Source organism: Petromyzon marinus, chromosome 83 (assembly GCF_048934315.1).
Source record: "Petromyzon marinus isolate PM22_M1 ecotype Great Lakes invasive population chromosome 83, UKy_Petmar_22M1.pri1.0, whole genome shotgun sequence".
Taxonomy (NCBI): Eukaryota; Metazoa; Chordata; class Hyperoartia; order Petromyzontiformes; family Petromyzontidae; genus Petromyzon; species Petromyzon marinus.
The window spans coordinates 434660-457457 of NC_133748.1; the positions used below are offsets into that span (position 1 = coordinate 434660).

At 56.3% G+C, this 22798-nt stretch overlaps 1 protein-coding gene across 1 annotated transcript; it reads right to left on the reverse strand.

The window, feature by feature from the left end:
* Positions 1-2895: 2895 nt before the first annotated feature.
* LOC142907815 (uncharacterized) lies at positions 2896-22206 on the reverse strand. Its single transcript, XM_076057626.1, has 7 exons — positions 21667-22206; positions 13913-14740; positions 10712-13342; positions 6648-6753; positions 3802-6074; positions 3295-3480; positions 2896-2979 (listed from the first exon to the last, which is right to left on the reverse strand). The coding sequence occupies exons 4-7, from the start codon at positions 6700-6702 to the stop codon at positions 2896-2898; spliced, it is 2598 nt and encodes an 865-aa protein (XP_075913741.1). The 5' UTR covers positions 6703-6753; positions 10712-13342; positions 13913-14740; positions 21667-22206.
* Positions 22207-22798: the final 592 nt, after the last annotated feature.

Consider the following 22798-nt stretch of genomic DNA (forward strand, 5'->3'; position numbering starts at 1 on the left):
CTACACTATATACTACACTATACACTACACTATACACACTACACTACACTATACACTACTATACACTACACTATACACTACAATACACTACACTATACACTACATTACTATACACTACATTACCATACACTACACTACTATACACTATACTACACACTACACTATACACTGTACTACTATACACTACACTATATTACTATACACTACACTACTATACACTACTATACACTATACTACTATACACTACACTATACACTACACTATACATGAAAGTGTGTTGAATGCACCTTACCACCACACAGAGACCCATAGACTCATCACCACCACACAGAGACCCATAGACTCACCACCACCACACAGAGACCCATAGACTCATCACCACAACACAGAGACCCATAGACTCACCACCACCACACAGAGACCCATAGACTCACCACCACCACACAGAGACCCATAGACTCACCACCACCACAGAGACCCATAGACTCACCACCACCACTATACAGAGACCCATAGACTCATCACCACCACACAGAGACCCATAGACTCACCACCACCACACAGAGACCCATAGACTCACCACCACCACAGAGACCCATAGACTCACCACCACCACTATACAGAGACCCATAGACTCATCACCACCACACAGAGACCCATAGACTCATCACCACCACCACCACACAGAGACCCATAGACTCACCACCACCACACAGAGACCCATAGACTCACCACCACCACACAGAGACCCACAGACTCATCACGATGTGTTCTGGTTATATTCTACAATCCCAGCACCGTCCTGCGAAAGGGTACAAACCGAGCCGACGGGAGACTTACAAAACCACTATCGTATATTTACATTCATAACAACACGACATGAACTCGCCACAGAATCTGTGTGGTGGTGATGAGTCTATGGGTCTCTGTGTGGTGGTGGTGGTGAGTCTATGGGTCTCTGTGTGGTGATGATGAGTCTATGGGTCTCTGTGTGGTGGTGATGAGTCTATGGGTCTCTGTGTGGTGGTGGTGAGTCTATGGGTCTCTGTGTGGTGGTGGTGAGTCTATGGGTCTCTGTGTAGTGGTGATGAGTCTATGGGTCTCTGTGTGGTGGTGGTGAGTCTATGGGTCTCTGTGTGGTGGTGATGAGTCTATGGGTCTCTGTGTGGTGGTGGTGGTGAGTCTATGGGTCTCTGTGTGGTGGTGGTGGTGAGTCTATGGGTCTCTGTGTGGTGGTGGTGAGTCTATGGGTCTCTGTGTGGTGGTGGTGATGAGTCTATGGGTCTCTGTGTGGTGGTAGTGATGAGTCTATGGGTCTCTGTGTGGTGGTGATGAGTCTATGGGTCTCTGTGTGGTGGTGATGAGTCTATGGGTCTCTGTGTGGTGGTGGTGGTGAGTCTATGGGTCTCTGTGTGGTGGTGATGAGTCTATGGGTCTCTGTGTGGTGGTGGTGGTGAGTCTATGGGTCTCTGTGTGGTGGTGATGAGTCTATGGGTCTTGTGTGGTGGTGATGAGTCTATGGGTCTCTGTGTGGTGGTGGTGAGTCTATGGGTCTCTGTGTGGTGGTGATGAGTCTATGGGTCTCTGTGTGGTGGTGATGAGTCTATGGGTCTCTGTGTGGTGGTGGTGAGTCTATGGGTCTCTGTGTGGTGGTGATGAGTCTATGGGTCTCTGTGTGGTGGTGAGTCTATGGGTCTCTGTGTGATGAGTCTATGGGTCTCTGTGTGGTGGTGATGAGTCTATGGGTCTCTGTGTGTGTCTGTGAGTGTGTCTGTGTGTGTATGTGAGAGTGTCTGTGAGAGTGTCTGTAAGTGTGTCTGTGTGTGTGTCTGTGTGTCTGTGTGTGTGTCTGTGTGTGTGTCTGTGAGAGTGTCTGTGAGAGTGTCTGTAAGTGTGTCTGTGTGTGTGTCTGTGTGTGTGTCTGTGTGTGTGTCTGTGTGTCTGTGTGTGTGTCTGTGTGTCTGTGTGTGTGTCTGTGAGAGTGTCTGTGTGTGTGTCTGTGTGTGTGTCTGTGTGTGTGTCTGTGTGTCTGTGAGAGTGTCTGTGAGAGTGTCTGTAAGTGTGTCTGTGTGTGTGTCTGTGTGTGTGTCTGTGTGTGTGTCTGTGCGTGTGTCTGTGCGTGTGTCTGTGTGTGTCTGTGTGTGTCTGTGTGTCTGTGCGTGTGTCTGTGTGTCTCTATGAGTGTCTCTAAGGGGGTGTCTATGCGTGTGTCTAAGGGGGTGTCTATGTGTGTGTGTGTCTGTGTGTGTGTCTGTGAGTGTGTGTTAGTGTGTTAGTGTGTGTGTTAGTGTGTGTCTGTGTGTGTGTCTGTGAGAGTGTCTGTGAGTGTGTCTAAGGGGGCGTCTATGTGAGTGTGTCTAAGTGGGTGTCTATGTGTGTGTCTGTGTGTGTCTGTGTGTCTAAGGGGGTGTCTGTGTGTGTGTCTAAGGGGGTGTCTATGCGTGTGTGTGTCTGTGTGTGTGTCTGTGAGTGTGTCTGTGAGTGTGTCTATATGTGTGTGTCTAAGGGGGTGTCTATGTGCGTGTGTCTAAGGGGGGTGTCTATGTGTGTGTGTGTGTCTGTGTGTGTATCTGTGTGTCTAAGTTCGTGTCTGTGTGTGTGTCTAAGGGGGTGTCTATGTGTGTGTGTGTCTGTGTGTGTGTGTGTGTCTAAGGGGGTGTCTACGTGTGTGTGTGTGTCTGTGTGTGTCTGTGTGTGAGTGTGTGTGTGTGTCTATGGGGGTGTCTGTGTGTGTCTGTGTGTGTCTGTGTGTCTAAGTTCGTGTCTGTGTGTGTGTGTGTCTAAGGGGGTATCTATGTGTGTGTGTGTGTCTGTGTGTGTGTCTGTGTGTGTGTGTGTCTATGTATGTGTGTCTAAGGGGGTGTCTACGTGCGCGCGCGTGTCTAAGGGGGGTGTCTATGGGTCTCTGTGGTGGTGATGCGTCACCCAGTCGCGGGTGGCCTCCGCGAGGTGCCTCTGTCCGTGAGCCACCCACTCGTCCTGGGCGGCGAACACTCTCCCACAGAACCAGCAGGAGAATCGGCGCGTTGCACCGCCTCCGCCGCCACCACCACCGCCTCCACCGCCGCCCTTGCCGCCGCCGCCGCCATTCACCACCCGGTAACTGTTCCGGCTCATCTTGCGTAGCCGCATCTTGAGCACGTGCCGCTCCTTCACCGGGCACAGCGGTCTCGGCCTCGCCCACGCCGACCCTCCGCCTCCTCCGCCGCCTCCTCCGCCACCGCCTCCGCCGCCTCCTCCGCCTCCGCCGCCTCCACCGCCTCCGCCGCCTCCTCCGCCGGCCGCCGCCCAAACCCCTCGCGAGCCGCGGCCGATGGCGGCGGCGGTGCGCCGGGACAAGGCCACCTTGAGGACGTCGCCGGCGCGGTGCCGGCGCACCGTCCGCATCAGGTTGGTGACCTCGGGGGCGTCCGCCTCCGGGTGGTTCACCACCACCACCGGCTGGTTCCGCCGCGGGCAGCTCACCAGCTGGCCCCTGGCCTGCGCCCGCAGACGCAGCCGGCGGGCGGTCCACACCGAGCCGCCGTTGGTGCCGAGGACCCACGGCAGCCACAGGTCGGAGGAGGCGGCGGCGGAGGACGATGAGGAGGAGGCGGAGGAGGAGGAGGAGGCGGATGAGGAGGCGGCGGAGGCGAGATCGGCGTCGTCCCCGGCGTCGTCGCCGTGGCGGCGGGCGCCCGCCGACGAAGTTACCGGCGCCGCCGGCGGCAGCTTCCGCGGACGCTTGGGCTGCTGCTGCTGCTGCTGCTGCTGCTTGCGAAACATCGGCGCCACCGCCGCCGCCGCCGCTGCCGCCGTTGCCGGCGGCGGCGGCGTCGGCGGTGGCGCATTGCCGGTGCCCTTGCACCGGAAGACCGCGCGGCGGCCCAACCTCCGACCGCCGGCGCCGGCGGCGGCGTGCGGTGCCGGTGGCGCCGGCAGCAGCGACACCGGTCTCCTGACGGGGTCGGCCGAGTGAACCCTCAGCACCAGCTTCCTCGGCAGTCCCGGCACGGCTGTGCCGACGCCGCCGCCGACGCCGCCGCCGGGCCCCGGCGGAGCGCCGCCGGCCGCGGCAACGGCACCGCCGCCGGCGTTGCCGGCGGCGGTGCCAGCGTTGCCGGCGCCCGGCTGGATGACGCAGCGGAGCAGCACGGCCTTGCGGCCGTCCGGCAGCAGCTCCGTGGTGGCGCCGATGGGGATGGCCAGGACCGGCGGCGCGTCGCGGCCCGGCCGGACCACGGCGCCGGTGCCGGCGACCGCTCTCTGCCCCACGCCCGCCACCAGCACCGGCAAACCGGCGGCCGTGCCGGGCGGCACCGGCGACGCCGCGGCCGTGGCCGCGGCCGGCACCGTCGGCAGCTGCCCGGCGGAGGCCGTCACCACTCCCAGCGCGCCGGGGCCGGGGCCAACCGACTGCGCCGTCAGCCGCGGCAGCTGGAACACCGGCATGAGGCGAACGCCTCCGCCCGGCACTACCGGGCGGAGGCAGATCGCCTGCTGCTGCTGCTGCTGTTGCCGGGCACCGGCGAGTCGAGGGGCTCCCGGCCGCACCGCCGCCGGCACGACGGCGGTGGCGCCGGGCAGCCGGGCGAGGAAGTAGCCGGGCGCGGGGAGGGCGCCGACGATGGCGGCCGCCGGCGCCGGCTGTTGCGGTGAAGCCAACGCACGGCCGCCGTCGCCGTCGCCGCCGTCACCGTCGCCGGCGTCGTTCCACCGCACGTCACCGGCAAGTCCGGCGGCACCGACGCCGTCACCTCCGTCGGTCAACGAAAACACCGACGAGATCATCGGCATCTGCTCCTCCTGCCGGTGCTCACTGTCGCTGGCCCCTCCTCCTCCTCCTCCTCCGCCTCCTCCTCCTCCTCCGCCTCCTCCTTCACCTCCTCCTCCGCCTCCTCCTCCTCCTCCTCCTCCTCCTCCTCCTCCTCCTCCTCCTCGCCGCTGCCGGCGCTGCTGCTGCCGCCGCTGCTGCTGCCGCCGCCGGCTCCCGAGCGTCGCCGTTTTGCCGTCGGCTTCGTCGCGGTGACGCCAAGCGGGCCCTCCGGCCGCGGTCCGCGGCGGCCTCCGGCCTCGCTGTTGGCGCGGCTGCTTCCTGCCGGACTCGCCGGGCGCCGGCTCTTTGCCGACGCCGCCGTTCGCGGCCGCCGCCGCCGCCGCTGGAGACGCCGGCACCGCCGACGATCCCGGTAAAGCCACGGACTTCCCGGTGCCGCCGGAGCCGGCGGCGAGAGGCAGAGGGGCGATCGCTTTCAAGCTGCGCACGCCGGCACCACCGGCGCCGGCACCGCCCGTTGACGGAGCGGCGGCGGTGCCGGCGGTGCCGGCGGTGATGCTGGTGCCGGCGGTGGTGCCGGCGGTGATGCTGGTGCCGGCGGTGGTGCCGGCGGCGGTGCCGGCGGTGGCTGCTCCCGGCGAGGGCCGGGGCAGGAGCTTGATGAGCACGTGCTGACGCCCGTTGACCACGCTCACACCCACCACCTGCGCTGTCACGTTGGCGGGGATCAGCAGCCGCGTCTGCTGATTCTGCTGCTGCTGCTGATGATTCTGCTGCTGCTGCTGATTCAGCTGCTGATTCTGCTGCTGCTGCTGATTCAGCTGCTGATTCTGCTGCTGCTGCTGATTCTGTTGCTGCTGATTCAGCTGCTGATTCTGATTCTGTTGCTGCTGCTGCTGGTGCGGTGAAGAGGTGGTGACGGAGGAGGAGGCCGCGGGGAGGAGGCCACCGCTGGAGCCGATGGCGGCGATGGCGGCGTTGGTGGCGTTGGTGGCGTTGGTGGCGTTGGTGGCGTTGGTGGCATTGGTGGCGTTGGCTATCCTGCGATGGTAACGCTGCTGATGCTGCTGCTGCTGCTGCTGATCGTGGTGGTGGTGGTGGTGATGCAGGGAGGTGCTGACCGTGGGAGATTCCGCGGCACCGCCGGCCACCAGCGTAGCCGTAGCCGAGGTTGTTGACGTTGATGGCGATGTTGTTGTTGTTGACGTTGTTGTTGTTGTTGTTGATGATGATGCTGCGGTGGTGGTGGTGGTGGTGGCAGCCAAACGGGACTCCTCCTGTTTGAGGAGGTCGGACCACTTCCGCTTCCTGGTCGTGCCTGCGGTGGTGAGGGCGGTGGTGAGGGCGGTGGTGAGGGCGGTGGTGAGGGCGGTGGTGAGGGTGGTGCACAGAGGGGTTCACACAGCCAGTGGGTGAGTGAGTGAGTGGGTGAGTGGGTGGGTGAGTGGGTGAGTGGGTGAGTGAGTGGGTGAGTGAGTGGGTGAGTGGGTGAGTGGGTGAGTGAGTGAGTGGGTGAGTGGGTGGGTGAGTGATGAGTGGGTGGGTGAGTGAGTGGGTGAGTGAGTGGGTGAGTGGGTGAGTGGGTGAGTGAGTGGGTGAGTGAGTGGGTGAGTGAGTGAGTGGGTGAGTGAGTGGGTGGGTGAGTGAGTGGGTGAGTAGGTGAATCAGTGGGTGGGTGAGTGGGTGGGTGAGTGTGTGAGTGAGTGGGTGGGTGAGTGAGTGGGTGAGTGTGTGAGTGGGTGGTGAGTGGGTGAGTGAGTGGGTGGGTGAGTGGGTGGGTGAGTGTGTGAGTGGGTGTGTGTGTGTGTGTGAGTGGGTGAGTGAGTGAGTGGGTGAGTAAGTAGGTGAGTGAGTGAGCGGGCGTGTGATTGGCCGAGCGTGGGATTCTCACCGGTGAAGATGGGCTCGTGTGATTGGTGGAAGATGTGACGGTGTACTCCACGCATGTGCTTCACCACATAGTCCTTGCGTGTCGCTCCGTACTCACAGTACACACACTACCACGCAGCGCCACCACCAAATAGTAGCATCATCATCATCAGCAGGAGCATCATCATCAGCAGGAGCATCATCATCATCATCAGCAGCAGTAGTAGTAGTAGCATCATCAGCAGCAGCAGCAGTAGTAGTAGCATCATCATCATCATCAGCAGGAGCATCATCATCAGCAGCAGGAGCAGCAGTAGTAGTAGCAACATCATCATCATCATCAGCAGCAGCAGTAGCATCATCATCATCAGCAGCAGCAGCAGTAGTAGCATCATCATCATCAGCAGCAGTAGTAGTAGCATCATCATCATCAGCAGGAGCATCATCATCAGCAGCAGCAGTAGTAGTAGCATCATCATCATCAGCAGCAGTAGCAGCATCATCATCAGCAGGAGCATCATCATCATCAGCAGCAGTAGTAGTAGCAGCATCATCAGCAGCAGCAGTAGCACCATCATCAGCAGCAGCAGCAGTAGCAGCAGTAGTAGCATCATCATCATCAGCAGCAGTAGTAGTAGCATCATCATCATCAGCAGCAACAGTAGCAGCATCATCATCAGCAGGAGCATCATCATCATCAGCAGCAGTAGTAATAGTAGTAGCATCATCATCATCAGTAGTAGTAGCATCATCATCATCAGCAGGAGCATCATCATCATCAGCAGCAGCAGTAGTAGTAGTAGCATCATCATCATCAGTAGTAGTAGCATCATCATCAGCAGTAGTAGCATCATCATCAGCAGCAGCAGTAGTAGTAGCATCATCATCAGCAGCAGCAGTAGCAGCATCATCATCAGCAGGAGCATCATCATCAGCAACAGCAGTAGTAGTAGTAGCATCATCATCATCAGCAGCAGCAGTAGTAGTAGAAGCATCATCATCATCAGCAGCAGTAGCATCATCATCATCAGCAGCAGCAGTAGTAGCATCATCATCAGCAGTAGCATCATCATCAGCAGTAGCACCATCATCAGCAGTAGCATCAGTAGTAGTAGTATCATCATCAGTAGTAGTAGCATCATCATCAGCAGTAGCAGCATCATCATCAGCAGTAACATCATCATCATCAGCAGTAGCACCATCATGGCTGAGTGGCTGAGTGAGTGGCTGAGTGAATGACTGACTGACTGAGTGAGTGACTGAGTGACTTGGCGAGTGACTGAGTGAGAGTCACCTTGAAGGGCAATGTGCCTTTCTAGATTTGAATCTTTCGTGACTGCAAGGATCCACACTCCTTGGTTCTATTCGGTAAAGTCGCCACGCAGGTAAAAAATAAATAAAACAACCAAAAATCACGACGACGTTTCGGCCACAACACAAGTGGCCTTCATCAGGTGAAGGGACCGGACTGTCCAGAGGGCAGCGTCGGAGTGAAGACAGTCCAGCCCAGGTCACGTCCTTTCGCTGGCAAGACCGCCTCAGCAGCACTCAACTCAGCCCAATGGGTCTCTATGGTCAAGGACGTTGCACTGTCCCCTGACAATATCCTTGTCAGCTTCGACGTGGTCTCCCTGTTCACCGAGTTCCCGGTACCTGACACCATTGAAATCATTGAAAATTTGGTCCAGCATGGACTAGACCCCGACACACCTGCGCTGGTTAGGCACTGCGTCAACAATATTCACTTCACTTGGAATGGCACCTTCTACAAACAAAATGAGGGTTGCCCCCATGGGTTCTCCCCTTGTCACCAGCGATGGCCAATGTTTTCACGGGGAAATTTGAATCGGGACGCCATCCAGACTTCCACCCTCAGACCTTCCCTGTGGAAGAGATATGTGGACGACACTTCCGTCATTTGGCCACGTGGCCTCCCGGCTCTGAACCTTTTCCTACACCACATCAATTCCGGACAACCCGCCATCGAATTCACCGTGGAGGTGGAGAAAGATGGCAAGCTGCCATTCTTGGATGTTCTGTTCGAGAGGAGAGCTGATGGCTCACTGGGGCATTCTGTCTACAGGAAACCCACCCAACACAGATTCCTACTTGAAACCTGATTCCCACCAACACCACCCAGCTCAGAAGAATTCTCTCATCAAAACGTTATACCACAGGGCTCATTGCATTTCGGACCAACACCACCTGGCCAGTGAATTAAAACACGTACACCTGGCCCTCAAGAGAAACAGATACTCTGACCGTACCATCCGCCAAGCTGTTTCTCCCTCCATACAGAAACAACCACTTGATACTCCGGTCAAAACCATCACACTACCATATATAGCAGGCGTTACTAAAAAGATCTCCAAAATTCTAAACAAACACAAGATCCTGGTCCGGTTCAATACAGTACACAACATTCGTGATCTGATCCCATCCGTGAAGGATGTCGTTCCTGACTTACAGTACCCCGGGGTTTACAAACTGAGTTGTACCTGCGGTGATTGCTACATCGGGGAGACAAAGTGACATGTCTCTGACCGAATTCGCGAGCACAAATCAGATTTGAAACACGGCAGAACGAATTCATCTGCCGTGGCTGATCACTGCTACAACGCTGTGGGTGATCACGATATAATTTTCTCCGATACCAAGGTCCTCTGCAAACCCACGGGTTTTCATCAGAGATTCATCCACGAGGCAATTCAGATCAACAAACACGGACACAATTTCAACCGAGAGGATGGCTTCAAATTAAGCAATCACTGGAACAAAGTTCTAAATCAAACCAAACATTAAACTAATTTTCAATGGTACGGTATATTTTTTCAGGTAGTGGTATCCCAAACTTTCACAGCCACTTATTTCCCTTCACACCAACATTATGTAAACTCCTCCCCCCACCCTCCCACCGTGCCGGTCCAGTACATCATTGTTATGCTACATCATTGTTATGCTACATCATTGTTATGCTAATTGCTTTGTCAAGGGTTTTTCTTGTTTCCTCCCACACAGCTTAAAGGACGTGACCTGGGCTGGACTGTCTTCACTCCAACGCTGTCCTCTGGACAGTCCGGTCCCTTCACCTGATGAAGGCCGCTTGTGTTGTGGCCAAAACGTCGTGGGAATTTGTTGTTTTATTTTTTACACCTACGTGACTTTACCCAATAGAAGCAAAGAGTGTGGGAATGTGCCTGTGTGGGTGATGAGGTGACTGAGTGAGTGAGTGAGTGACTGAGTGAGTGACTGAGTGAGTGAGTGACTTGGCGAGTGACTTGGCAAGTGACTGAGTGAGTCACCTTGAAGAGCAATGTGACTGTGTGGGTGATGAGGTGACTGAGTGACTGGGTGAGTGACTGAGTGACTTGGTTGAGTGACTGAGTGGGTGACTGAGTGACTGATTGAGTGACTGAGTGAGTGAGTGACTGAGTGAGTGACTGAGTGACTGAGTGAGTGAGTGACTGAGTGAGTGACTGAGTGACTAAGTGAGTGACTGAGTGACTGAGTGACTTGGTTGAGTGACTGAGTGGGTGACTGAGTGACTGAGTGAGTGACTTGGTGAGTGACTGAGTGAGTGACTGAGTGAGTGACTGAGTGACTAAGTGAGTGACTGAGTGAGTGACTGCGTGAGTGACTGAGTGAGTGACTTGGTGAGTGACTGAGTGAGTGACTGAGTGACTTGGTGAGTGACTAAGTGAGTGACTGAGTAACTGAGTGACTTGGTTGAGTGACTGAGTGAGTGACTGAGTGACTGAGTGAGTGACTGAGTGAGTGAATGACTCAGTGAGTGACTGAGTGAGTGACTAAGTGAGTGACTGAGTGACTGAGTGAGTGACTGAGTGACTGAGTGAGTGACTGAGTGAGTGACTGAGTGAGTGACTGAGTGAGTGAGTGACTGAGTGAGTGAGTGAGTGACTGAGTGACTGAGTGACTGAGTGAGTGACTGAGTGAGTGACTGAGTGAGTGACTGAGTGACTGAGTGAGTGAGTGGCTGACTGACTGAGTGAGTGACTGAGTGAGTGAGTGACTGAGTGAGTGACTGAGTGAGTGACTGAGTGACTGAGTGAGTGACTGAGTAGTCACCTTGAAGGGGAATGTGCCCGTGTGGGTGATGAGGTGACGCTGTAAGTCGCCCTTGGTGATGCTGGCGTGTTCACAGTGCCCACAGGGGTAGTGACTGAGTGGGTGACTGAGTGAGTGAGTGACTGAGTGAGTGACTGAGTGAGTGTATGAGTGAGTGAGTGAGTGACTGAGTGAGTGACTGAGTGACTGAGTGACTGACTGAGTGACTGACTGAGTGAGTGACTGAGTGAGTGAGTGACTGAGTGAGTGACTGAGTGAGTGACTGAGTGACTGAGTGAGTGACTGAGTGGTAGTCACCTTGAAGGGGAATGTGCCCGTGTGGGTGATGAGGTGACGCTGTAAGTCGCCCTTGGTGATGCTGGCGTGTTCACAGTGCCCACAGGGGTAGTGACTGAGTGAGTGACTGAGTGAGTGACTGAGTGAGTGAATGACTGACTGAGTGAGTGAACGACTGAGTGAGTGACTGAGTGAGTGACTGAGTGAGTGACTGAGTGACTGAGTGAGTGACTGAGTGACTGAGTGAGTGACTGAGTGACTGAGTGAGTGACTGAGTGAGTGACTGAGTGAGTGGCTGAGTGAGTGAATGACTGACTGAGTGAGCGACTGAGTGAGTGACTGAGTGACTGAGTGAGTGACTGAGTGAGTGAGTGACTGACTGACTGAGTGAGTGGCTGACTGACTGAGTGACTGACTGAGTGACTGACTGAGTGAGTGACTGAGTGAGTGAGTGACTGAGTGACTGACTGACTGAGTGAGTGACTGAGTGACTGAGTGAGTGACTGAGTGACTGAGTGGTAGTCACCTTGAAGGGGAATGTGCCCGTGTGGGTGATGAGGTGACGCTGTAAGTCGCCCTTGGTGATGCTGGCGTGTTCACAGTGTCCACAGGGGTAGTGACTGAGTGAGTGACTGACTGAGTGACTGAGTGAGTGACTGAGTGAGTGAGTGACTGACTGAGTGACTGAGTGAGTGACTGACTGAGTGAGTGACTGAGTGACTGACTGAGTGGCTGAGTGACTGAGTGAGTGACTGAGCGGCTGAGTGAGTGACTGAGTGACTGAGTGAGTGACTGAGTGACTGAGTGGTAGTCACCTTGAAGGGGAATGTGCCCGTGTGGGTGATGAGGTGACGCTGTAAGTCGCCCTTGGTGATGCTGGCGTGTTCACAGTGTCCACAGGGGTAGTGACTGAGTGGGTGACTGACTGAGTGACTGAGTGAGTGACTGACTGAGTGACTGAGTGAGTGACTGAGTGAGTGACTGAGTGACTGAGTGAGTGACTGAGTGACTGAGTGAGTGACTGAGTGACTGAGTGAGTGACTGACTGAGTGAGTGACTGAGTGGCTGAGTGAGTGACTGAGTGAATGATTGAGTGAATGACTGAGTGACTGAGTGAGTGACTGAGTGGTAGTCACCTTGAAGGGGAATGTGCCCGTGTGGGTGATGAGGTGACGCTGTAAGTCGCCCTTGGTGATGCTGGCGTGTTCACAGTGTCCACAGGGGTAGTGACTGAGTGAGTGACTGAGTGAGTGACTGAGTGAGTGAGTGACTGAGTGACTGACTGAGTGACTGACTGAGTGAGTGACTGAGTGAGTGAGTGACTGAGTGAGTGACTGAGTGAGTGACTGAGTGACTGAGTGAGTGACTGAGTAGTCACCTTGAAGGGGAATGTGCCCGTGTGGGTGATGAGGTGACGCTGTAAGTCGCCCTTGGTGATGCTGGCGTGTTCACAGTGCCCACAGGGGTAGTGACTGAGTGGGTGACTGAGTGAGTGAGTGACTGAGTGAGTGACTGAGTGAGTGTATGAGTGAGTGAGTGAGTGACTGAGTGAGTGACTGAGTGACTGAGTGACTGACTGAGTGACTGACTGAGTGAGTGACTGAGTGAGTGAGTGACTGAGTGAGTGACTGAGTGAGTGACTGAGTGACTGAGTGAGTGACTGAGTGGTAGTCACCTTGAAGGGGAATGTGCCCGTGTGGGTGATGAGGTGACGCTGTAAGTCGCCCTTGGTGATGCTGGCGTGTTCACAGTGCCCACAGGGGTAGTGACTGAGTGAGTGACTGAGTGAGTGACTGAGTGAGTGAATGACTGACTGAGTGAGTGAACGACTGAGTGAGTGACTGAGTGAGTGACTGAGTGAGTGACTGAGTGACTGAGTGAGTGACTGAGTGACTGAGTGAGTGACTGAGTGACTGAGTGAGTGACTGAGTGAGTGACTGAGTGAGTGGCTGAGTGAGTGAATGACTGACTGAGTGAGCGACTGAGTGAGTGACTGAGTGACTGAGTGAGTGACTGAGTGAGTGAGTGACTGACTGACTGAGTGAGTGGCTGACTGACTGAGTGACTGACTGAGTGACTGACTGAGTGAGTGACTGAGTGAGTGAGTGACTGAGTGACTGACTGACTGAGTGAGTGACTGAGTGACTGAGTGAGTGACTGAGTGACTGAGTGGTAGTCACCTTGAAGGGGAATGTGCCCGTGTGGGTGATGAGGTGACGCTGTAAGTCGCCCTTGGTGATGCTGGCGTGTTCACAGTGTCCACAGGGGTAGTGGACTTCGTTGTGCCGCTGGACGTGCCGCAGGAAGAGTCGTGGGTCACGAGTGGAGAAGCGGCACAGCTCACAACGCAGGCTCCTGGTGACGGTGGTGGTGACGGTGGTGGTGACGGCAGTGGTGACGATGACGGTGGTGGTGGTGATGGAACACAACGCAGGAGAGAATTGGTTACTCACTCACTCAACCACCCACTCACTCATCCAGTCACCCACCCACTCACTCACTCACCCACTCACTCACTCACTCACCCACTCACTCACTCACTCACCCACTCACTCACCCACCCACTCACTCACCCACTCACTCACCCACTCACTCACCCACCCACCCACTCACTCACCCGCCCACCCACTCACTCACCCGCCCACCCACTCACTCACCCGCCCACTCACTCACCCACTCGCTCACTCACCCACCCACTCGCTCACCCACCCACCCGCTCAACCACCCACCCGCTCACTCACCCACCCACCCACTCACTCACCCACCCACCCACTCACTCACCCACCACCCACTCACTCACTCACCCACCACCCACTCACTCACTCACTCACCCACCCACCCACCCACTCACTCACACACCACCCACCCAACCACCCACTCACTCACTCACCCATCCACCCACCCACTCACCCACCACCCACCCACCTCTGCAGCTGTGTCTGTCTGCGTTCTGCTTGTGCCGATGCGACCCTCTTCACCGAGACCGCTGCTGCACCGCCACCACCACCACCACCACCGCCACCACCACCGCCACCACCACCACCACCACCACCGCCACCACCACCACCACCACCGTCTTCCTCCTTAACAACACCACCACCACCACCACCACCGCTTTTCACCTCCTCCTTCTCACCACCGGCACCACCACCGGCACCACCACCGACGACCTTCGGCGTTGCCGGCGGCGGTGCCGGCCGTGCCGACGGTGCCGGCGGCGGTGCCGGTGGTGGTGCCGGTGGTGCCGGTGGTGCCGGTGGTGGTGGTGGCGGTGTCGGAGGCTCCACCCCGGCCCGTGCTCTCCTCTCCATCGCCGCGGCTCTCCGCATCTTCTGCCGGAGGCTGCTTCTCGTCGGCTCCACGGCGGGAGGCTGACGACCGGTGCCACCGGCACCGCCGACGCCGGCGGCACCGGCGGCACCGGCGGCGGCCGCCGGTGCCGCCGCCGCGGTGGTTACTGTGCTGTCCACGGTGGTGGTGGTGGTGGTGTCCACGGTGGTGGTGGTGTCTGTAGTGGTGGTGTCCACGGTGGTGTCTGTGGTGGTGGTGTCCACCGTGGTGGTGGTGGTGGTGGTGGGGGTTAGTTGCCGGCCGCCACCGCCACCGCCGCCGCCCATCGCCGGTCTGTCCCCATTGCCGGCGTCGCCACCGGCGCTGGCCGAGACGCCCGGGGCTCCGGCCGGCCGCGGCGATCTCGACGGCGATCTCGGCGAAGCCGATTCCGGAGCCAGCGCCGCCATCTCGCTGGGCCTGCTGGGGAAAGAATTCAGCAAAAAAATTAGTAAAAAACATAACAACGGTTGACAGTACAAGCACCATGCACACACTCGGACGCGAGGCAAAGATCCCCCAGGTAGCCTCTAGCAGAGCTGCTGTAGGGGCAAGTGCTGTGTTAGTAGCGAGTAGCAGCAGCAGCAGCGTCTATGAAGGCTACCGGCACTGTGGCTACACTCAGAGAGGGGGTGGGTGGCCACCACCACCACCACCACTACTACGCCACTACACCACCACCACCACCATCATCACCACCACTACACCACCACCACTACACCACCACCACTATTACACCACCACCACCACTACACCACCACCATCGCTAAACCACCACCACCGCTACACCACCACCACCGCTACACCACCACCATCACTACACCACCACCACCACTAGACCACCACCACCGCTACACCACCACTACACCACCAACACCGCTACACCACCACCACCGCTACACCACCACCACTACACCACCACTACTACACCACCACTACACCACCACCACTACACCACCACTACACCACCACCACCACCACTACACCACCACTACATCACCAACACCGCTACACCACCACCACCACGGGGAGAGAGACGCAGACAGCAGCAGCAGGCGTCACGACCTCCTGTGTACCAGGCGAGGTAGTTAACATCTCCTAGCCACCGTGGTGTCAGCGTCCGGGATCGAACCCACGACCTCCTGTGTACCAGGCGAGGTAGTTAACATCTCCTAGCCACTGTGTTGTCAGGGTCCGGGATCGAACCCACGACCTCCTGCGTACCAGGCGAGGTAGTTAACATCTCCTAGCCACCGTGGTGTCAGGGTCCGGGATCGAACCCACGACCTCCTGTGTACCAGGCGAGGTAGTTAACATCTCATAGCCACCGTGGTGTCAGGGTCCGGGATCGAACCCACGACCTCCTGTAGACCAGGCGAGGTAGTAAACATCTCCTAGCCACCCCACTCACCCAAGCATCATCCAGCAGTGGACGACCACCACCACTACACCACCACTACACCACCACTACTACACCACCACCACTACACCACCACTACTACACAACCACCACTACACCACCACTACACTACCACCACTACACCACCACCACTACACCACCACCACTACACCACCACCGCTACACCACCACCGCTACACCACCACCACTACTACACCACCACCACTACTACACCACCACCACTACACCACTACACCACCACTACTACACCACCACCACTACACCACCACCACCACTACACCACCACCACTACACCACCACTTCACCACCACTCCACCACTACACCACCACTACTACACCATCACCACCACCACTACACCACCACTACACCACCACCACTACCACCACCACCACCACTACACCACCACCACTACACCACCACCACTACACCACCACCACCACTACTACACCACCACCACTACACTACCACCACTACACCACTACCACTACACCACCATCACTACACCACCACTGCACCACCACCACTACACCACCACCACTACACCACCACCACTACCACTACACCACCACCACTACCACTACACCACCACACCACCACCACTACTACACCACCACTACACTACCACCACTACACCACCACCACTACACCACCACCACTACACCACCACCACTACACCACCACCACTACACCACCACTACTACACCACCACCACTACACTACCACCACTACACCACCACTACTACACCACCACCACACCACCACCACTACACCACCACCACTACACCACCACCACTACACCACCACCACTACACCACCACTACTACACCACCACCACTACACTACCACCACTACAGCACCACCACATTGATCGTCAATCGAGCAGTGGATAGACCACGGCCACGATGATGACTATCCAAACCTGGTACATCTGGGCCTCCCCTAGGTCGACTCAGCCTCAACATGAGTGCCACAGTGCAGCCGTAAGGGTGTAGTGATGGTGGTAGTGGTGGTGGTGTAGTGGTGGTGGTGTAGTGGTGGTGTAGTGGTGTAGTGATGTTGGTGTAGTGGTGGTGGTAGTGGTGGTGTAGCGATGGTGGTGTAGTGATGGTGGTGTAGTGGTGGTGTAGTGGTAGTGGTGGTGTAGTGGTAGTGGTGGTGTAGTGATGGTGGTGTAGTGGTGGTGGTGATGGTGGTGTAGTGGTAGTGGTGGTGGTGTTGTGAACATCGCTAGCACTGGGGGAGACAAAGGCGGCCGGGCGTGGTGCTGGCCACCCACCCCCTCTGTGTATAGCCACAGTGCCGGTAGCCTTCATAGACGCTGCTGCTGCTACTCACTACTAACACAGCACTTGCCCCTACAGCCCTGCTAGAGGCTACCTGGGGGAGCTTTGTCTCAGCACTTGCCCCTACAGCCTTGCTAGAGGCTACCTGGGGGAGCTTTGTCTGTGTCTCAGCACTTGCCCCTACAGCCTTGCTAGAGGCTACCTGGGGGAGCTTTGTCCTTGTAACCGGCACTTGCCCCTACAGCCTTGCTAGAGGCTACCTGGGGGAGCTTTGTCTGTGTCTCAGCACTTGCCCCTACAGCCTTGCTAGAGGCTACCTGGGGGAGCTTTGTCTGTGTCTCAGCACTTGCCCCTACAGCCTTGCTAGGGGCCACCTGGGGGAGCTTTGTCCTTGTAACCGGCACTTGCCCCTGCAGCCCTGCTAGAAGCTACCAGGGGGAGCTTTGTCTGTCTCAGCACTTGCTCCTGCTAGAGGCTACCTGGGGGAGACAAAGGCGGCTGGGTGTGGTGGTGGTGCTGTGTACATACACATACATGTGTATGTACACACACATGTATGTACACATGTATGTGTGTGTACACGTGTGTGTATGTATGTGTGGTATGTATGTGTGTGCGTGTGTGTACGTACGTGTGTATGTGTGTGTATGTACGTGTGTGTGTGTATGTACGTACATGTGTATGTGTGTGCGTATGTATGTATGTACGTACGTGTGTGTACGTATGTGCGTGCGTGTATGTACGTGCGTGTGTGTACGTGTGTGTGTGTGGCTGGGCAGGCGAGTTAAATCCCTCGATGTTACAATAAGAGGAGGCATTTCTGAGCTCAATCACTTGGCAAAACAACGTCTCATGCCGTCTGAAGCTTCGTTCGTGCCAAAAAGTGTCATCGTCCTATCGAAAGAGAGACCTTGAATCTGGACGTCTCACTTCTGCACGGGATAGAGAGCTCTCATTTGCTACACAGACACAACCAGCAGCCGTGGAATAACGTCCCGAACTACGCGGTCGAAGTGGGCGTTAAATCATGCGGGAGCCAGAGGACATCCCTGTCGCACCCCAAGGTGAAAAGGGAATGGCTCCGACTCCCGGCCACGTAGTTTTACCCGGGCCCGCTCACCATCATGAAGGTCCTTAATGATCGTGAGCAGAGGGTCAGGGACTCCGAAAGCACGAAGAACAACCCAGAGCCCAGGCCTACTGATGGTATCATAGGCCTTGACCAGGTCAATAAAGCAGGGATGTAGGTCTTGTTGGAATTCCCTACACCTCTGCTGTAGCAGACAGACAGAAAATATGGCATCTGTGCAGGACCGCCCTTTCCTGAAACCGCATTGGGACTCCGCAAGCCTCTCCTCAGCGTGCCTGGCAAGGCGATGTTGAATAATCCTTGCCAGGACCTTTCCGGGCACACTGTTGAGTGAGATGCCCCTGTAGTTGTTACAGTCTGTGCGGTCCCCCTTCTTAAAAAGGGGGACCACCAGGGCATCCTTCCAATCCTGCGGAACCCGTCCAGTGGTCCAGACCGTTGTTATGATGTCATATAGGGCAGTCTGTGCACAAATGCCACCCTCCCTCAGCATTTCGCTTGGGAGATCATCTCTGCCCGCTGCCTTTCCTGGTCTCAGACTCCGGATCGCCCTCAGTACTTCCTCAACAGATGGTACCTCAGCCAGCCACTCACAGGGGGTGACTACTTCTGCCAATATTTGAGGCACCGCAGCCTCAGCAGTGTCATCCTCACTTTGTGCCACGACATTTTCAAGGCTGAGGGATTTCCCCTCCCAGGACCTCACAGAAATGCTCAGAAAAACTGCAAACCTGTTCCTGGGGGTCAGAGATTGGATCACCGTTCTTTCCCTTAAGGATGGTTATAGGTGTGGTGCTGCAGGTTACTTTTTTTATGGGGTTAAGGAGTGATTTGTGATCGCGGGTGACTGAGGTAGACTCCATCTCCTCGGCAAACCCGCGACCACCACCCATCCTTGCAGCGCCTCACGGCTCTCCGAACCTCGGAGCGAAGGCTGCGATAAGCCTCCTCATTCTCTGACGTGGGATTCTGTAGCCGATGACAGTGGGCCTGTCGCTTTTTCTCAGCCAGCCTGAACACCTCCTCTGTCAGCCAGGGTCTCTGGGGAGGTCTGGACCGTGTACCCAATGCAGCCATTGCAGCTGCATGAACCACAGTCCTAAACCTCGCCCATTTACCCTCGACATCAGGAGGAGTGGGGGACGATGCCAACCCCAGCTGCAAGCTAGCTGAGACCAGGCCACTGTGGGTTTGAATGGGGTCCTGGGTGTACACCCACCACCGGAGTGGAAGAACGTCAGGAGCATCTTACAGCTGACAAGTCGATGGTCAGTGGACAGATCAGCTCCATGGTAGGTCCTGATGTCAAGGACATGGGCTCGCATTCGCTGGTCCGTCACTATGTAGTCCAGCAGATGTTCTTGCTTGGACCCGGCATGCATCCATGATGTTGTGTGGATGCGCCGATGCCAGAACAGCGTGTTGGTAATTACAAGCCCATTGGCTGCACAAAAATCTAGCAGCCTCCTACCATTGTGATTGAAAGGCCCATGCCTTCCAATCACTCCAGACCAGGTGCCAGCATCATAACCAACTCGGACATTGAAGTCACCCAACAAGATGACTCTATCCCGAGGGGCCACTTTAGCCAGCACCTGTGACAGGAGCTCATAGAAGGCATGTGACTCATCGGCTTTGCCTGCATCCCTCCACGGATGGTCGTCTTCAGTGGGGGCATAAGTAACCACGACCACCACTCCTCGCCTCCGGTTGATGGGAAGGCGAGCCCAAAGTAGCCTGGGGCTTACAGCTTCCCACACCTCACCGCCACGCTCCCACGCCCCCTTCATTCTTTTGTTCAGAAGATGTGCCACTCCCTGTTATTTGGCAGTCTGCTGCCCCGAGTAGAGGACTGTCCACCCCTCATGGTGGCAGGAGCCAGAACCGGTTTACTGGACCCTCCTGAATGCCACAGAGATCCAGACGGTACCGGTCCAGCTCCCGACAGAGGAGTGGCAGCCTCTCCTCCGCAGTGAGCGTTCGAACATTCCACGTGGCCACACGAAGTGGCTTTTCGTTGTTTCTGGAGGAGCCCCGAGGGTAGAGATCCATTCTCCCGGCTCCGCCAAAAGGGGTTTGGCCAGGAGACGTCATAGACGCCTGTCCCCCCGGGGCCTCCGGCACAAGCTTAATCAAATTTTTTACTCGTGGTTTGGTGGCTAATTACTTGAAGGTGGAGGGGTTACCAGCCCCTCGCACCCATCCAGAGCCCCCGTTTAGCCCCTGTGGTGGTCACAGACGCCTTGAGGGGAGGAGCCAATCTCAGTTGGGCCTCTCCCCCACAGCACTGTCCACGACAGAGTTGCCGTCCGGCACCACAGAGACACACACAAAGACACACGCACACAGACACACGCACACAAACACACACACAGACACACACACAGACACACACACACAGACACACACGCACACAGACACACACGCACACAGACACACACGCACACAGACACACACGCACACAGACACACACGCACACAGACACACACACACAGACACACACACAGACACACAGACACACACACAGACACACACACACAGACACACACACAAACACACAGACACGCACACACACACAGACACACACACACGCACACAGACACACACAGACACACACAGACACACACAAACACAGACACACACAGACACACACACAGACACACACACAGACACACACACAGATACACAGACACACACACACTCACACAGAGACACACGCACACAGAGAGACACGCACACAGAGACAAAGATCCCCCATATAGCCTTAACAGACTGTAGGGGCAAGTGCTGTTAGCGAGCACCTATGAAGGCCGGAACGGTACACGAGGGGGTGGGTGGCCAGCACCACGCCCGACCGCCTTTGTCTCCCCAGTGGCAATGTTTACACACCGCACCAGGTACTCATTTGAGGCTGAGTCGACCTAGGGGAGGCCCGGGACCGGTTCAGATAATCGTCACTGGTGTTGACCGTGAGCGGGAATCGAACCCGGGTCGCCAGGTTCACAGCGCAGCGTAGCGCTAACCACTACACTACCGCTCCCCACACAGTAACACACACAGACACACACACAGACACACACACAGAGACACACACACAGAGAGACAGAAAGAGACACACAGACACACACACACAGAGAAAGAGACAGAGAGAGAGAGACACACAGACACACACAGAGAGAGACACAGAGAGAGACACAGAGACAGAGAGAGACACACAGCCACAGAGAGAGACACACAGACACACACACACACAGAGACAGAGAGAGACACACACAGACACACAGAGAGAGAGACACACACAGACACACACACAGACACACAGAGAGAGACAGAGAGAGACACACAGACACAGAGACAGAGAGAGAGACACACAGACACACACACACAGAGACAGAGAGACAAAGAGACACAGAGAGAGACACAGAGAGAGACACAGAGACAGACAAAGGGAGACAGAGACACAAAGAGAGACACAGAGAGACACAGCGAGAGACACAGAGAGACACACAGAGACAAAGAGAGAGACAGAGAGAGACAGAGAGATATAAAACTAACCTGGGGCCTGTTCTCTTACGCTCGCAGCTCCTCCTCATAGCCGCCATGTTCCTCTCTCTCTCTCCCCCCTCCCCCTCTCTCTATCCACTCCTCACTCTCTCTATCACTCCTCTCTCTACCCTCCTCCTCTCTCCACTCACTCCTCTTTCACTCACTCCTCTCTCTCTCCACTCACTCCTCTATCACTCCTCTCTCACTCCTCTCTCTCTCTCCCTCTCTCTCTACTCCTCTATCACTCCTCTCTCACTCTCACTCCTCTCTCTCTCTACTCCTCTTTCACTCACTCCTCTCTCTCTCTCCACTCACTCCTCTATCACTCCTCTCTCACTCCTCTCTCTCTCTCCTCTCTCTCTCTCCCCTCTCTCTCTACTCCTCTATCACTCCTCTCTCACTCTCTCTCTCTCCCCTCTCTCTCCCCTCTCTCTCTCTACTCCTCTATCACTCTCTCTCCCCTCCTCCTCTACCCACTCACTCCTCTATCACTCCTCTCTCTATCACTCTACTCCTCCTCCTCTACTCACTCACTCCTCTCTCTCTCCCCTCCCCCTCTCTCTCTCTCTCTCTACCCACTCACTCCTCTATCACTCCTCTCTCTATCACTCTCTCTATCACTCTCTCTCACTCTATCACTCTCTCTCTCCCCTCCCCCTCTCTCTCTCTACCCACTCCTCTATCACTCTCTCTCACTCCTCTATCCACTCACTCACTCACTCTATCACTCCTCTATCACTCCACCCACTCACTCCTCCTCCTCTATCCACTCACCCTCTACCCACTCACTCCCACCCACTCTCTCCTCTACCCACTCACTCCACTCTCTCCCCTCCCCCTCTCTCTCTACTCCTCTATCACTCCTCTCTCACTCTCACTCCTCTCTCTCTCTCCCCTCTCTCTCTACTCCTCTATCACTCATCTCTCTCTCACTCTCTCTCCCTCCTCCTCTACCCACTCACTCTCTCTCTCACTCCTCTCTCTATCACTCTACTCCTCCTCCTCTACTCACTCACTCCTCTCTCCCCCTCCTCTCTCTCTCTCTTCCCCACTCACTCCTCTATCACTCCTCTCTCTATCACTCTCTACCCACTCTCTCTATCACTCTCTCTCTCTCACTCTATCACTCTCTCTCCCCTCT

What these genes read in the sequence shown, in the direction of transcription:
- LOC142907815 (XM_076057626.1), bottom strand. Translation starts at nt 6,702, where the DNA reads ATGCGTGGAGTACACCGTCACATCTTCCACCAATCACACGAGCCCATC. An exon ending in CGCCGACGCCGCCGCCGCCG is followed by an intron (nt 3,481 to 3,801) that starts GCAACGGCGGCA and finishes CTGCGGGCGCAG; the next exon opens with GCCAGGGGCCAGCTGGTGAG. An exon ending in TCGGCCGCGGCTCGCGAGGG is followed by an intron (nt 2,980 to 3,294) that starts GTTTGGGCGGCG and finishes TTCGCCGCCCAG; the next exon opens with GACGAGTGGGTGGCTCACGG.